This window comes from Ochotona princeps, chromosome 17, assembly GCF_030435755.1.
Source record: "Ochotona princeps isolate mOchPri1 chromosome 17, mOchPri1.hap1, whole genome shotgun sequence".
Lineage (NCBI taxonomy): Eukaryota > Metazoa > Chordata > Mammalia > Lagomorpha > Ochotonidae > Ochotona > Ochotona princeps.
The window spans coordinates 44,032,071-44,049,210 of record NC_080848.1 but is presented as its reverse complement, the minus strand read 5'-3'; the positions used below and the strand labels follow the sequence as shown (position 1 = coordinate 44,049,210).

The following is a 17,140-nucleotide window of genomic DNA, read 5'->3' as shown; positions in this document are numbered from 1 at the left end:
CGTGAAAGAGCCTCCCGCTCCTGTCATCTCTGTCCGACTCCACTCTTCCAGGTAGGATGAATATTGTTAACTTGTTTAGCTCATCAAGTCAGTTAATACTTACCAAGAAGGCTACAAACAGTATCAGAGGACTGGTTAAAGCATGCTTTCTCCAGCTGGACTTGGATTATCCTCCCCCACCCTCTTCCTTTCTTTTTGGCACCATGGTCTGTAAGATTACTAGTGAGCCTTGTGGAAGAAGGCTCCTTGGCCTCTGGAACTGCCTTTGCTGCAGCTGTTAAGAATGATGCAAGCCTTAAACAGCCCGTTTTTGCGGAGTCTGTTATTCTCTGTTCTCAAATGATCTCGGTTCTCCAGTGCTTCATTGTTCCTTGGCAGTGCCCATGACCTTGTATCCAATGGTTCAGCACTTTCCCTTAAAGGCAGCCCTTCTGTGGTTGGCACAGGATCTTGGCATCTGTCTTCTGTCAAATCAAAGTGTGGGGCCGCTCTGTTATCCCACTGCTTCTTGCCATCGTCAGGCACATCTTCCTTCACTATTGGTGGAGAGACGGTGTGCAGGAAAGCACTCGGCTCAAATCAGAGGGCTCTACAGCAGCTCTCCTCCGTGAGCCATGTGTTCTCAGGTTCACGTGGATGTGCACTGGAGATCATTTCTGTTTCTGACCCATTTCCCTCATTTTGTAAATGATGGTATAGTGACTCTTATTTCATTGCCTTTTTTATGGGCTTGTGGGAACAAAATATGGCCAAGTTTTCATAGCTCCTGCAACCGTCTCAGAATCAAAGTTTTAGAAATATTATTCTACATGATGTTTTAAAGTTTTCCTTTTTAGAACAGAAACTCAGGTATTTTTGCATTAACTTTTGATGTAGAACAATGGGAAGGCATAAACTGGCTTAGAAGATAAGGTAACATCTCTTCACTGCTTCCCCCCCCCCCCCCATTCCTCTAAAAAGGCCAAACCAGGTGGCTACATTTCCCTTTCTGTTAACCGAGGAAACAAAATCATTACTGTTCTGAATATACTGAATTCCTACAGAGTTACATAAAGCATGACCCGAGCAGGCAGTGAAAATACATTGAACATAGTACAGTCTCCGACACGGTCTAAGCTGGCATCGCTAGGCAGGCAGGGAGGACCTTGTTATCTAGAGGGAGGAGTCAGAGAAGAGAGCAGAACGGCTGGAGGCAGAGTGCTGCTTTAGCTGTGTGCTGTGATCCCTGACCCGTGCAGCTTCTCAGAGCAAGGCCCCTGACTATGTCGATTTAATTCAAGGGCAAAGTCTGAGGAATCTGAAATTGCTTACATTTTAATGAAAGCCTGAGTACAGAAGAGTCTTGAAGAAGACTTCACGTGGGGAGCCACGAAGGAAGGGCAGGCCCTGGAATCAGGCAGACCTGGGCCTGAAATCTCTTTCTGTCACTTGGTAGTGAAGTGACTGATAAGGAATATGTCCGAGTTTGACTTATTGGCCTTAACCACATCAGGCAGCTGAAGGACTCGTTCTGCGCTGGAGATTTCGGGGTGCCCAGAGATGGCCTGGTCTGGAGCTCTGGCTGTGTGGACTGCACAGGGGAGGTGGAGCTGCTCTGCTGGCACTGTTCAGGGTAGACAAGTTCAAGATACAGTGCACCAAAGTACAACACAATGCAGCTGCTTGTGGAGCCTGTCTCTTATTGGAAGTGTGAGTCTAGGCAAGTTATTCAGGGTCTCTTTTGAGTTTAAACTCCCTCAGCAAACAAAATAGGAATTGTTATTCTGAATGGCAAGAATTGTTGGGAAAGCGGAATATGCTAGAAGCAATGTATGTAGATTTGTTCCATGTGCTAAGTAGTATTGTAAGAACATTAGGTATGCGATCTCATTTGTGTAAAGTACTTAGTATGGTTCCTAAAACAGTCACCCTAATAAAGTAGTTACTAAAGCATGTTTCCTCTGATATGTAGCAGTTAATATAGAATTAAAAAAAGTGTAAGAATGAAATTATGTGATTGTCAATTTTAGGTCTTGTTTATACTCCCGTGGAGCTGTGGTCTTCCAAATTTTACTTGTTTGAATATTATGGTTAATGGTGAATTAAGCCTGTGAACATAGAATGGACTAAAATTATGTCTGCAAAACAGAGGAAGAGAGGAAGGAGTTTTTGGTGGAGAGGAAGAGTGAGGGAAGTGTGATTGTGGAGGCCATTAAATCTGTTCTGTTAATTTTTAAAAGGTGTATTTATTTTTTGTCAGAAAGGCAGATTTGCAGAGAGGAGAGACAAAGAGAAAGAGCTTCCATTCACTGGTTCACTCCTCAAGTAGCCGCAAGAGCTGGAGCTGAGCCAATCTGAAGCCAGGAGCCAGGAGCTTCTCCCAGGTCTCCCACGCGGGTGCAGGGTCCCAAGGCTTTGGGCCATCCTTGACTGCTTTCCCAGGCCACAGGCAGGGAGCTGGATGGGAAGCAAGCTGAGCGGCCGGCACTCAAACTGGTGCCCATACGGGATCCTGGCACATGCAGGGTGAGGATTTAGCCACTGAACCATTGCACTGGGCATTGTTTTGTTTATTTTAATAAAACCTTAAAAATTGTATGAGTGGAGGAAGAATTAACATGAGGGAAGAGAATATCATATGAGAAGAATATGAAAAGAGTTTCAGAATTTCTGGGAGTAATACTGTGGTTAATTAGCACCCCCCCCCCCCCAAGATGCCCCAAAGGGCAGGCATGAATTACTATTTTTCCTGTTTGTGCCTCTCTGAGTTTGGGAGGAAGCTACTGAAATTCCAGGGCATACCAAAAAGGGATGGTTGGTTATACTGTGCAGCATGCGAACTTAGGTTGTCTCCACAGTTTCCCCAAAGGAACGTGGCTGTATCTTCCATAGGAGGCCACAGGTGAATGACCCAGTCTGGAGAAAGCTTGGATTTCCTTCCTACTCACTCACGGTGCTTGAGGTTTTTTTGCACAGTGTTGATATAATGGAGGTAAGCAAATATGTGGCTGTGCCCCATTTTAGTAAGGTATTGCCTCTCTGTTGTAAAGTCCTTCAGTTCCTAAATTTATAGAACTTATATTGCCAGAACCAAAGAAATGGCAAATAATTTTGTAAAATAAACCATTGGGCTTGGACTCACATGCATGGATGAAAGAGAAGCAGAAAAGTATCCTTAGTGTTGAAAATGATCAGCCACTGCTTGTTTTCCATGGTGCAGTTCGTTATTGATTTTGGGTGAAGGAGATATAATTGTTTTGGCTATTCAGAGTGTGGTGTCGGCAGTAAGCCCTTGGCATGCCTTTCAGGTGGCTAGCCAGATACCCAGTAAACTGATCCTACCACACTGCTGTTTGTCAGTCACAAGTTTCATTCAGAAGATTATTTATTGAGATGCAGTTACATGCAAACCAAGGGTGAATGCAGATGTTTCTATCACAAAAACATCCAAGATTATGAATCCTAGAATTGCCAACACCCCACTGGGACCTTGGAAGGGGTCTGTGCAAGTGTACAGTCTTGAACTTTAGGCTCCAAGTTATGGTGACTCTCTCTCAGCCTGACCTCTTTTCTGGATTTCATTATTTTAGGGATTAGTATTTTTTTTAATTTTATAAAGACCCCAGTCATTGGTCATAAGATTACTGGCACCTTCCCTGGAAAATGTGCTTTTCAGCAAAGAGGCAATAGACTTGCTTCTCAGGGTGGCGAATGTTTCCTGGAGCAGGTTTGTCTAATAAAAGGATCTCATTGAATGAGGCCAACTCTCAGAACACACTTGGTGGAGTGTAACTGTTTCAAGTGTCCTTGGAAGCTACTGTGGGTTAGTGACATTAAGATTATATAGCAGAGGGCCTGGTGTGGTAGCCTAGTGGCTGGAGTCCTCGCCTTGCACGTGCCCGGGATCTCATATGGGCACCGGTTCTAATCCTGGCTGCTCCACTTCCCATCCAGCTCCCTGCTTGTGGCCTGGGAAAGCAGTCGAGGACGGCCCAAAGCCTTGGGACACTGCACCTATGTGGGAGACCCAGAAGAAGCTCCTGGGTTCGGATGGGCAGTTCCAGCCGTTGTGGCCACTTGTGGAGTGAACCAGTGGACAGTGAATGGAAGATCTTCCTCTGTCTCTCCTTCTCCCTGTAAATCTGACTTTCCAATGAAAAAATAAAAAAGAAATCTAAAAAAAGAAAAAAAGATTACATAGTAGAATCGGTTTTCAGTGTCAGCTAGCTCTGTTTTTCTTGGTTACCATGAAGCGAATGCTTAGTTAGGTAACAGAAACTTGACAAATTAACCAGTTCCTCCTCCGCTCTGTGTAGTCCCTCATCCTGTGTTCCTATTTTTTTTTTAAATGCCTAAATTTACTTATATAAAATGGTCAGATTTTGCCTGTAGGTCAGCAGAGGCTTAGTGTAGTGTTACTTCCCATCCCGTCTCCTTCCTTATTTCCCACTTCCCCGAGTTTTGACAATAGCGTGCCTCATTTTCACTTCACAGTCACAGGTTCAGCACTGTCTTAGGGTGAGACAGCAACATACGGCAGATAGAATACAGTAACCAGGAGCCAAAAGACCAGAACCAAAAACTGCTAGTGTAAACAGAATGTATCCACCACTTTCCCTGCTTCCCAGGTTTCTTTAAAGGTAATGTATAACTTCATGATCTGGGCAACTTTGGCTTGGTTTCAGGAATTCTTTTGCATTCTTACTGAAAAGCAAGTGACCCTAAGAAAACACCAGAATTTTTTGCTCTCAGAGGAATTTGTGTTAGATTTTTTAAAATATACAGATACACGGTGAATACATTTAAACAGTGGATGGATAGGAACTGAAGGTAAATTCAGAAGTGGCATTCCAAGGATGATGCATGGATGCATCAGGGCCGCATTGTCGAGGGTGACGCCAGTGCTAATTTGAGAATTAGCTGCTCGATGCCTTCCATTGCGCTTGCCAAAAATTGGAAAGCAGACCATGTTTCCTGTTACACACGTGTCTCAGGCACTTTAAACCTCAGTTTCCTCATTTGAATAAAAGACTGAAACACATGTCGCACCCACCTTTCTCTATACCTGACTCTCCCCGCCTGAATCAGAGGCCCACATGGCCATGTGTTCCTCTCAACTGTGGAAACAATGTGAAAAATAAAATTTAAAAAGCATGAAAGCTAAGACCACTCGTTTCAGAGTTTATATGGAGAGGGCTTAATACCAAGATAGCCGTAACTGTATAAAATGTTTCCACTTTAATTGTTTTTTTTTTTTAGAGATTTATTTTATTTGTATTACAAAGTCAGATATACTGAGAGGAAGAGAGACAGAGAGGAAGTGGAGCTGCCGGGATTAGAACCAGCGGCCATATGGGATCAAGGCGAGGACCCTAGCCACTAGGCCATGCCGCCGAGCCCACTTTAATTGTTTTTAAATGTGCTTATCCTCTACTTTACTTACATGGTGTGCAGAAACTGCATTCCATGCCACGCCTGAAATGTCCCAAAGCTCAGTTTTATGAGTAAATTGCAACGAAGATCTCTACCAAACAAAAAAAAAAGATACAAGTTAAGGAAGATGATGAAGAAGAAATACATTTTTAAAGAATATTCTTTTTCAGCAGTGAGCCTAATTTACACAGATGTAATATCACTTCCACACGTTATACAGTAAGGAAAATGCAGGTGCAGGCAGACGAGACTTGCCCGAGTGCCGGGGTGACATTTAGGGACAGTCCCTTCCGGTGGAGGTTTGTTTTGTAGCAAGTGTGACATCAGCTCACTAGATGCCAGCAGCAGGTGCACAGCTGCCAAACGGCTGAGCAGCCCTGCTCTGTAATGATTCACCCTGACCCGTGTATCTCATAATATTCTTGTGAGAGACTAAAAGGACCTGTTACGTAATTTTAGTAATTTTCCAATAAAGAAATTTAAAGTAGAATTGTAACCATATTGTCAAATGAACAGCAAGGTATTTTTACAATTGAGATTTAGTAAAATTCTCTCTATATAATGAAAATGTAACTTACATAGACTGCACAAAAGGGAGTGACTCAAATGCACGTCTTTCGATAAATTCTATTTTATTGCAGGATAAATCTCTAGGAAAGAGGAGTGTTGTTTTCATTAGATATTGCGTATCCAGTCAGTAATAATAATAAAATTTATATTTGATAATGTTGAATATACAGTTTTTTCTAAATGCCAAAGCTTTGGACTTGTATTTGAACTTTACGAAGGTACTAACCCTTTGTCTTAACCTCTCTTACTGATTTCACTTTTAGGAGCTTCCTAAATACACAATTATAGGTCAACATAGATTTTGAAGGCAGGCTTTTCTGAGAGCAGAATTGATTAGATGGCCTTCCACAGTCTTCATCAATCCAAATCGTGAGCTCAAAGTTATCTCTCGCTAATTTCTAATATTTTGAAAGGCATATTCTCACATTTGTACACCTTCCCTGGTTTAGTTCTGTTTTTCTGACTTACTCAGTACCAGAAAAAAAATATTCTTTCAAATAATTTGAAAGCAAAGTATTTCCCCAACTAACTCATGACTTTGAATTGAGTGACATGGCAAAATTATAGGTATACAAATTATAAATTATAGAATGATGCTTTCTAGTATATTAAACTTAATTTTGGTTTGTTATTGCTTGACATTCCCTGAAAGCAGTTTCTTTAATTGTACAGTGATAAGACGTCAGAAAATAACAGAACTGGATTCCTACTTGAGAACACTCCCCCTTAGTCCTGGCGCCCTTATTTCTGCTGATTACAGTTGGTTCCTCACTTTTCAGCTGATTGACTGTAACTGTCATCCTGTGGGGTCTCCGTTTCTGGAATCCCCTTGTCTACACTTGATCTCAGCCAAAAGGCCGAGAAGCGACAGAATCTGCTTTTCTAATCACCAGCATCACCTAGGTTCTTACTGAAGACGCAGATTCCCAGCCCTATGCTAGACGAACTCAAGCTGTAGCCTTGGGGGTGGAGTTCAGACCCAAGTTCTAGCAAGCTCTCCGGGTAATTCTGATGCAAGCTCCAGTTTGTTTTAGAGCACTCCTGTGATAACATACTTGCCGCTTGGTGACTCCTGTGCCTCGCTAGCATCCACGGTTCTGGAAGACGTGGCTTCAAGCTCTTGCTTTCCCTGCTTGTACTCTACAGGTACTCATGCTGTCCCTTATAAACTTCCACGTATTTCTCCTTTCTCTGTCTGATGATACCCAGTAGCCCTGAGGTCCTGTTCAGCTGGCCATTCTCCCTGGCCTAGTTGGCAGTCTCTTCTACTCTTTCGTTGTGTGAAAACAGTCTGTGCTCCTTTGGCTCCTTAACTATTTTGCCACCTGTTCACCTGTTTCTCCAGAGTGTAAACTTCTTGAAAGCATGAGTTGCTCTTGCTCATCTACATTGTCCACTGTTTAACACCGACTTACAGGAGTAAACTAAACCCAGGTGTTTGTAAAACACACGAGTAGCTGAGGAGTAAGTACAATGAGGAAAAGTGACTTTTTTTTTTTTTTTTTTTTTTTTTAGAATTTGGGTTTCTTATTTCATGGTCCCTCTGCAGCACTTTGGCCACACTTTCTCATCTACTTCGTGTTATTTGGGTCTTGGTTTGAGCACATGTTTTTGTTTCTCTGCAGAATTGTGATCTCCTAGAAAGGCAGAATCTGTCTTCCTCACTTGTGGTTTCATCAATAGTATGAAAAGTCCTTAGCATACTCTTAGCTTTAAAAAACTTGATTGGCATTTTATGAGTGATGTGTATCATAAAATAATGAGCTTACAAAGAATTTTCTAGAAGCAACAATGGAAGTTCTAGTACTTAGCAGTATTCTCATATATTTTTCTCCAGTCTGTAGGGTTTGGAAGCCCTGATGGCAGAGGCCCAGCTGGATTTGTCCCACTAAGACCTAGAAGTTCTGATCATTCAGAGGATGACGGTTAGTATCCTGTCAGGTTCTTTACACCTACTCTCCTTAAGCCTTGTATGTTTGAAAGAAGAATCTGTTTGCCAAAGGGGACCGGTAATGAGCCCAGAAAGATTGGATGGTGAACAGATGCCAACACCAGGAACTGTTATTTTAATATCTGTTTTCAATATGACTACTGAAATCCTTAACACCAGTCTGTTCTCCTGGTAGCTTAATATTCTTGATGACATTATTTCTGTAATTCACCTGCTTGGCAAATGATTCAGTCGTTCAAGGTTAATCTGATGAAGACTGTTTTATTCCCTTTGTTGTATATGACCAACCTGTTCAAACCTGTTTTGTAAAGGCCAGGTGGTGTTTGTGACTTTTTGTGTCTGTTACATTTTCTTGTTTCTTTTTTTTTTCTTTATAATTTCTTAGAAATGTAAAAATCATTCTTAATTTGTGGCCAATATAACAACAGACCTTAGATCAGATTTCATCCATGGGTCATCCATTAAATATAAATATCATCAGTCGGTGTATGGATATTTATGGTAGAGGCCATATGATTCTTAACAACTATTCATATCACGCTCTTCTATAAATGAAGTGTTTTCTGTTTCTTATCTATGTCACTTTGAAAATGCAAAGTGTGTGGTAGGTATCCTCTTGTAGAGATGATATGATACCCCGTAGCACAGACTTACAGGAGAAACTTCAGAGATCATTCAGTTCAGACCTGTGTTTATTTCTTACATAATAAAGCTAAAATCTCATAAGTACATACGACCAACTAACTTACAAATGCCGGATGGATGTCAGACCTTCAAATGTGTCCTGATGTAACTCAGTCAACTCGTTTTCACTGAGGATTCTGGAAGATGAGAAAGACATTTCGGTGTCACAATGAAAGCTAACTGCAACTCTTCGCTTTCTAGGAGTGATTGCGTATATAGAGGAAGCTTTGGTGAAAGTGCTGCCTCCCTGTCCTGTTCTAAATTAGGGTGAGTGATGTCTGCTTTTCAAATTCTCTCTTTTTGGTCCATTTCTGTATATAATACACACACACACACACACAGACACGCACGCTATCCACCCTTCAACCAAATCATACATGTAATTCCACTTTTGAGCCCGTAATGTGTGTGTTGGAACATGAAGAGAGGTGCTGCCCAGTTCCTTCTCTTTTTTTCCAACCTTACTCCCATAAGTCCCATGTTTAATGTGTGCCAGGGCCACAAGCTAAGGTAGACTTGAAAGGCAGTGATGATGGCTGAGTACTTGAATCCTTGGCATCCATGTCGGAGACCAAGGTTAAGTCCAGGCTCCTGGCTCTCACCCAGTCCCAGCCACGACAGCCATCTGAGGAGTGAACAGTGTATCAGAGTATTCTCTCTTTCACTGCCCCCCCCGCCATAAGTAAAATAAAATAAAAAAAATCTCTTGTACTGTCATCTCTTGCCTTTCCTAGTCCCTCCTTCACTCTAAAGAGGAAACTAGTGTTTTTTTCCTGTCAGATGACTTTCATTTTTCTTACAAATTTGAGAAATAAAATCTCAAAACCAGATATAGTCAAGGCTGATACACACTAAGTGTATTATTTAAGAAATCCACAGATCAGAAATCTCCATTGCCTGATTCTAGCATTTTTCACTTGACATTGAGATATTAGGACTAAGGAGAAAACTTATCTCCAGCCATAATCCTTCTTCTTTGTTGTATTTTTAAATTTTTATTAAAAAATGATTTCTGACTTTTCTATGCAAGTTGAACCAATGATATGACATACAAACTATCATGAAAAGTGTGTTAATTGTTCCAGATTTGAAGTATTTTTTTACAAAGTTATGTATCTAAACTCATTCCTTTCAAAAATCAGTAAGAAAATGATAAAAACAATCCAGTAAAAGGACAATGGACAGTAACCTTACAGAATATAAGTTTTTAATAGATAAAAACATTCAGTTTACGTGTAATCAGATAAATACAAATTCAGATGGGACCCCTTTATTTGCCTGTCATATTAGCAGAAGATGGGGAGTATCCAGTGGTAAAAGACTGAAGAGTCAGTGTTGTGGTACAGCAGCTTAATCCACCTTGTGGAATACCTGGGCTTCCTATGGAAGAGCCTGGTTCAAGGCTTGGTCCCCTGCTCCGGAACCAGCTCCCTGCCACAGGCGTCAAGCACCCAAGGCCACAGGCGTCAAGCACCCAAGTGCTTGATCCCCTGCTCCGGAACCAGCTCCCTGCTGACGTACCGAGGCCAGAGGCGTCAAGCACCCAAGTGCTTGATTTGCTGCTATCCTTGTGGGAGAACCAGAATCAAGTTGCTGGCTCCTGGCTTTGACTGTTTTAGACATTTGGGGAGTGATTCAGTGGATGAGTGAGACCCATTGATTGGTTCATTCGTTCTGTCTCAACCTTTCTGTGCTGTTCACACCCTGTCCCTTCTCTCACAAATAATCTTAGAGAAAAAAACGAAAACAAAAACAGAGGGGGTTGGAGTGATGGCTCAGCTGGTTGATCCTCTGCTTGCAAGCACTGGCATCCCATTTGAGTGCCCATTTGTGTCCCAATGCTTCACTTCTCATCCAGCTCTATGCTTGTGGCCTGGTTTCCCAGCAGAGAACGGCCCAAAAGCCTGGGACCTTGCACCCAAGTGGAAGACCTGGAGGAAGCTCCTGGCTTCAGGCTCAGCTCTGGTCATTGCATCCATTTGGGGAGTGAGCCAGTGGATAGAAGAAAATTTTTCTGTCTCTCCTTCTCTCTGTAAATCTGCCTTTCCAATAAAAAGGATGTAGGGAGCTGAGTTCCATTATATTTTGTTCACTGGGCTGTAAGTGGGCACAGCTTTTCTGAGGGCAATTTAAATTTCATGTTTCCACAGTCTTCATCCAAACTTTTTGCTTTTGAGAAATGCATTTTGCAAAGGTGCTTATTTGTGTTTGGGAATATTGCAGCAGTGCAAGAAAAATGGGTACAATCTAAAATCCATCAACAGAAGCATTATTAAATAAAAGTCATATGGCCATACTATGGACCAGCATGCAGGAGTTTAAATGAATAGAATACCCATCTGAGTACCATGAGGGAAGGAGATCCAGCACACATTATGAAATGAAAGAATCAAGTTGCAGGATGTCATTATTTAATAGGCACACAACATATTTTTCTGCATGTAAGTATGTATGTAGGTAAATGCATAGGAAAATGTCTGGAAGAATATTACTGAGCTGGTGCAGTGCTGACCTCATGGCTAGGGAGTTAAGAATGGTAGAAGGTTTTAATGATCCCTATTACTTTTTATCTACAAAGAATATAATGTATTGCTGATATAATCAAATGTGAATTTCAGAGGTTTCTAATTTCAGACCCTGTGCTTAGTTAACATAATGGCAGCGTTACAGTCAGTGGGTGTTGACTATGACATTGTGGGGGTACTGTTTCTCAAGGTACTGGAACAAGAGAGATCTTACAGTGCAATTAGCCTTTTGTATCCAAAATTTGGAAGCACATACTCACAATTTCTCAGCCCAACGGTATGCTTTCCATACACTTTCATCGATGTAAGAAATAGAGTTTCCTTGGAAATTTCTGTAAGGGAGCACAGTTTATGTCTTTAAGTAGGTAGGAAAAAAACCTAACAGGCCAAGGGAAAGAATCGTGGCAACCTCAAGGGGAACATTTAAATATAGAAGATACTGTCAGCTTTCTATAAATACCAGCACTTGTAATTCCCATGGCTCTCTGCCTCCCAGTTTGCTCAGTCGATGAATAACATAGAGCCACTGGCACAAGAACTGAGGTGTCGTCTCAGAAGCTCGACTTCCTTTCCAGTCCTTGTGCAGATAGTGGTAGTAGGTTACATTGGGCATTAAGGATTTTTTTTTTCCAAAACCACTTAGTTCTCTAAACTTCTAAAAGTCAATAAGAAAATTATCATCCAACTGAAGTGGGCAGAATTTATTGTTACAAGTAAAAATAATGAAACCCTGTGGCAAGTACTAGCGATGCTCTGGCCATGCGTCCTCTACTGGAATTGCTCCATCTACTGAATGAATAAACAGTTAAAAATTAGAGGCGGGGGTTTGTGGAGACCCAGTGTGGTAGCCTAGCAGCTAAAGTCCTCGCCATGCATGTACTCGGATCCCATATGGGCGCCAGTTCCTATGCCAGTGGCCCTGCTTCCTATTCAGCTCTCTGCCTGTGGCCTGGGAAGGCAGTCAGGGACAGCCCAAAGCCTTGGGACCCTGCAGTCACCCTCATGGGAGACCCAGAAGAAACTCCAGATTCCTGGCTTCAGATCAACTCAGCTCCAGCCATTGCAGACACTTGGGGAGTGAATCAGCAGACGGAAGATCTTTCTCTGTCTCTCCTCCTCTCTGTATGTCTGACTTTCCAATAAAAATAAATAAATCTTTTTAGAAAATCAGAGGGGTGCTCAGCATGGTAGCCTTGCACGTGCTGGGATCCTGTGTGGGCGCTGGTTTGTATCCAGCTGCTCCCCCTCCTATCCCGCTCCCTTCTTGTGACCTGAGAAATCAGTAGAGGAGGGCCTTGGCACTCTGTCCCCACATGGGAGACCTGGAAAAAGCTGGCTTCAGAATGGCTGAGCTGCAGCCATTGTGGCCATGTAGAGAATGGACCAGCGAATGCAAGATCTTTGTCTCCTCTTCTGTCTGTAACTCTGTATTTAAATAAAAATAAGCAAATCTTCATTAAAAATAAAAAACAGAGACACTAATTGTTGCTGTGGAAGGTCTTTTGGAATGTGACATAGGGGAGAAGGGCCAATCACTGAGCCATGAGTGAGCACTTCGTTATGAACAAAACCAAAACGTGAAAAGAGATCAGAAGGAAGGACACACAGCGAAACAGTAACGTGAGTTACTCTCCAGGTGATAGGATCTGGAGGATGGGATAATCAAGGCTATGGAGGATTCAGATTGTCGCATTTTATAATATGTTCTTTGTACTTTTGGGGAATGTATTCATAGATGATATACATTTAAAAGGATCTGCTGAACTCCTCAGCTTCAACTGTGTGACTTATTGTCTTTACCTTTATCTCTGTCCCAGCATTTAGGGAATGAGGTGATGGACGAGACCTCTTTTTGTCTTGCTGATTCTCAAGTCCATATTTATATAAAACCACTTAAATAAAGACATTTAAAAAGGAAAATTTTCAAAAATCCTCCTATTTAGAATTATCTTTCTCTTGCTCAGCAACTTCTAACGACTCTTCAATTCCTCATTACATATCCTTAATCTTCACAGCTGGTGGTCAAGATTGTTCATACAGTATCTTTGTTTTCTGATTAATCTTTTGTAGTCAGACTGTCTTCTACATCTTGATCATTCCATCATACAGCCCTTGCTTCATCTGGACTCCCTGTCTGACTCTGTTTAACAAATGAGAGCCATGTTTTGAGTCCCAGGCGAAGGTTTAGGTTATCCATGCTCTATCTGTGGCACCTACAGTACTCTGGCGCAGAATGGCTGCTAGAGAAACAAAGTTGAACTCAGGCTGTGACGGAGGGGCTGAGTAACAGTAATATTTATTACTAGCTAACATTCGCATGTATGTGATAGAAGTGTTTGTTCACTCTTCTAAATATATATACTAGTTTAAGGAAATGAAAACTACCATAACCAATTTTACAGCTGAGAAAACTGAATTATATCTGGACAATTTTCCCAATGTCCCAAAGGTAATAAGTGAAAGATCTGTGTTCAAAAACCAAACAACCTGATTCCGAAATTTGTCCTTAAGAGCTATGTATCATCTCTATTAAGTTCGGTTGAGGGGTGTGCATGAGAGTAGGAGTGAAACAATGAAGCAACAATATGGTGAATTTTAGTAAACACTGGTCAAGGAAAGGAGTCAGGGCTGTCATGAGTGAGGCTGCAGAAGAGGCACATGAGTAGAAAGAGGAGGAAGATAAGTTGACAAGCAAAAGGTTAAAAAAAGAAGTCAGTGTAGGTTGGGGACATGAGGTAAGCCCAGGCAGAACCCAAGGAAAAGGCTGCCATGCCAGGCAGGATATAGGGAAATATGAGGAGAGGTAATTCTTACAAGGTGATGAAGGTGGCATTGTAGGTGCCGGCCTCTGGTACGGGAATTTCGCTGAGCTTCTGCGCTGGGCTGAGACCAACACATGAAAGTGTCTGATCTTTGCAGCTACATATCTGACACAAGTTTTTGGTGGTGTTCTGTTGCTTTTGTACATACGCAGTGTTTTCTGGGGTGTAATTTACAGGATATTGAGCTGTAGTAGGTTTCCCGCTCAAAGGTTGACCTGTGACTCTAGGTAGATTTGGGCGCTGAGTCTGAACCTTATCTGAATGCCGACCTGTCGTTCTCTTCAGGTTTGTAGCAGGCACTGAAGTTCCGGTATGGTCCGTATTTAAAGGCTGAGTTGTGGCACTGGGTGATATTGAATGTCGAACTTGATCAGACCCTGGAATTGGAACTGTCATCTCATTATTTACTGGGGATTGAGTGGAAACCTTTTGCAGCTCTGGAGGCTGAGTTCGGGTCATCTGCACATTTGTAAAAGGTTTAACCTCTTTGGTATATTGTGGGTTTATGGTAACTTCCAGGTCCAGAGGCTTAACTGTGGCTTGTGGCAGGTTTGTATGCTGCGTCTGAATTTGGTCTGTCTCTGGAAGTGTCACCTGTGGGTACATTGAAAAAGGATAAGGAGATGCAGCTGTCAAGTCGGTAGAATGTCCAGGCTGTGTAGGGGTTACAATAATTTCTAGCTTCAAAGGTTCAAGTTTGGCATTGGGTGACACTGGAGTTTGATTTTCACTTGGTTTTGGAACTGCCATCTCATAAAAAACCGGAGGCTGATACACCACTTCAGTAGGTGGCTTTGGAGGCTGAGCTGTAGCTTCCTCCATCGTTGAATGTGGTTCACCTTCTACATTGGGTTCTGGAGTTAAGGTAAGTTCTAGGTCAAAAGGCTGAACTGTGACTTCTGTCAGGTTTGGGGGCTGAGCCTGAACTTGGTCAGGTTTCGAAAGTGCTGCCTCCTGGTACGTTGGAGAGAGTACTGTAGTCTTCTTCAGGGCTATAGAAGGGTCAGCTTTCATCATGGGTTTTGGTGTTATGGTAAGCATTGTGTTCAGAGGCTGCACTGTGGTTGGATATTGGGTTGTACCTTCTTCAGGGGGTTGGATTGAAGCCTCTTGTGTGTTTGCAGAGGTTTCAGTTGCCATACTGCTGGTTTCTGGAGTAACAGTATTTTCCAGGTCCAAAGGTTGAGTCGTGGCTAGAGTTAGATTTGCGTGTGGAGTGGTAGTTTTGTTCAGGGCTGTAAGTTGCTCACCCTCTCCAGAAGGTTCTGTAGTATTAAGTAATGGCTTCAAAGATTGAATTGTGATGTAGGATGATCCTGAAGGTTGAGCTTGATCCCGACCTGCTGTTGGAGCTGTTACCCCAACGTACACTGGAGGTTGACCTGTAGCCCCTGTAGGTGCTTCTGTGAGCGGAAGTGGGGTTTTCTGCATTGATGTAGAAAGTTCTCCCTCTGTAGTGGGTTTTGGAGTTACAGTAAGCTCTAGATCCAAAGGTTGAATACTGGGTGCTATTGGATACTGAGGTTTGTTATTAGCTGGTGTGGCAAGTGTCACCTTCTGATATAGTGAGGGTTGACCTGTACCCTCCTTGGATGTCCCTGGAGTTTGGGTCTTCTGCATGATTAGAGGAAGTTCACCTGTCGTAATAATAGGTTGTGGAGTTACAGTAAGTACCACATCCAAAGGTGGAACTGTGACTTTGGACAGATTTGGCTGCCGAGCTTTAAACTCCTGCTGGGTTGCATCTAATTCTGTCTCCTTAGGGAAGTCTTGTGGGTTAGCTGGAACTTCTTGTTGCATTGGGAAATATTTCACCTTCTGGAGATTCTTTGGAGGCTCAGCGGGAGAAGATTCCACCTTTTCAGGCAGTTTTGAAGCCTGGGAAGGCTGGCTAACTTTCCCAATGGAAATTCTAAGCTTAGCAGGGCCCTTCTGCTGACTAGGGGAAGGATAAACTTGGGAAGTGGCCTTTGAGCCTATGGTAAGTACAATATGCACGGATTTCTGTGTGGTTTTAGGCATGCTTAAAGGCTGACTTCTGAATAGTGGTGGATATGTTGTTGAAATAGCATCATCAATATCTGGAAATGGCAATGCATATTCCTCTTGGGTTGGTTCAGCACCTGCTGTGGGTACTTGATGAGGATTTAAATTCTCTTGCTGGCTTGGAGAAGGTTCCTTAAGAATTTCTTCAGGCTGAACTGGGACCTCTTGAACTGTAGGGTTTGGCTGCTGAGCTGCAACCACCTCCTGGTGTTTCAAAGACTCCGGCTGTGTGGGTGTTATTGAGGATTGAGCTGCGGCCTCCGGTTTGGTTAGGATTTGTACGGGTTTAAGAGTAACAACGTGCAGTGTTGGAGGCTGAAGTTGATCATGGCCCGGAAAGGAAGTTGTTACCTTCTGGGGCTCTGGAGGTTGATCTAGAGCTTCATTAAGGCTCTCTACAGCCTGAGTTTGGGTTTCTTGTTGGCTTGTGGCTTCAGTCACAACATTCTCAGGGCTCTGTAAATTTTCAACCGTTTCCTCCTCCTGCTGGGTCGTAGGGGGTTTCTCACCCTGAATAACTTCTGGAGGTTGAGCTGATAATGGTTCAACCTCTTCCAGAGACTCTGGAGGCAGAGCTGGGGCCTGAGGTTGGTTTGCAGAAGATTCTCTGTCCTTAGCCAGGACTGAGGGCTGAGTTGTGATGTCAGGGCCAATTAGAGACATTCCCTCTCTTGCTGTAGGTTCTGCTGTTATGGTAAGCATTAGATCTGGAGGCTTAGTTGTTACGCTGGAAATATATGAATGCTGAACTTGCGGTGAAATTGTTATTTCATGATGATCTAGAGGGTGGACTGGAGCTGCTTTCTCCAGCTCAGAAGATTTTGCCTCAGAAGTCTCAGAAGACTGAGCTGATTGGTCCTGGTGAGCTCTATAAAGCTCGGTCTCCTGGGGAGGGACTAGAGTGTGAGCTGAGGCCTCATGCTTGTCTGGAGCAGATTGAGTCTCCACAAGAGACTCAGCGAAGTGAGCTATCTGTTCCTGTTCACTGGAAGAAGGTTCTGTCTCCATAGAGGAGGATCCTAGGGGCTGAGCTGGAGACTTATGCTGGAGTGGAGGAGGTTGACTCTGCACAAGAGACTCAGCATATTGAGCTATCTGGTCCTGTTCACTGTTAGAAGGTTCTGTGTCCA

At 42.8% G+C, this 17,140-nt stretch overlaps 1 protein-coding gene across 1 annotated transcript in view; it reads right to left on the bottom strand.

Annotated features, from left to right (window-relative positions):
* The window catches only part of LOC105942560 (leucine-rich repeat-containing protein 37A3-like), a 29,820-nt gene extending 15,135 nt beyond the window's left edge, over positions 1 to 14,685 (bottom strand). Inside the window, exons 1-5 of the mRNA XM_058676459.1 lie at positions 13,957 to 14,685; positions 11,403 to 11,474; positions 8,683 to 8,754; positions 5,991 to 6,062; positions 5,423 to 5,503 (exon numbers count right to left, since the gene is read on the bottom strand). Coding sequence (XP_058532442.1) covers positions 5,423 to 5,503; positions 5,991 to 6,062; positions 8,683 to 8,754; positions 11,403 to 11,474; positions 13,957 to 14,570 — 911 coding nt within the window. The 5' untranslated portion in view covers positions 14,571 to 14,685. The remainder of the gene's footprint in view (positions 1 to 5,422; positions 5,504 to 5,990; positions 6,063 to 8,682; positions 8,755 to 11,402; positions 11,475 to 13,956) is intronic.
* Between the last annotated feature and the right edge of the window lie 2,455 nt (positions 14,686 to 17,140).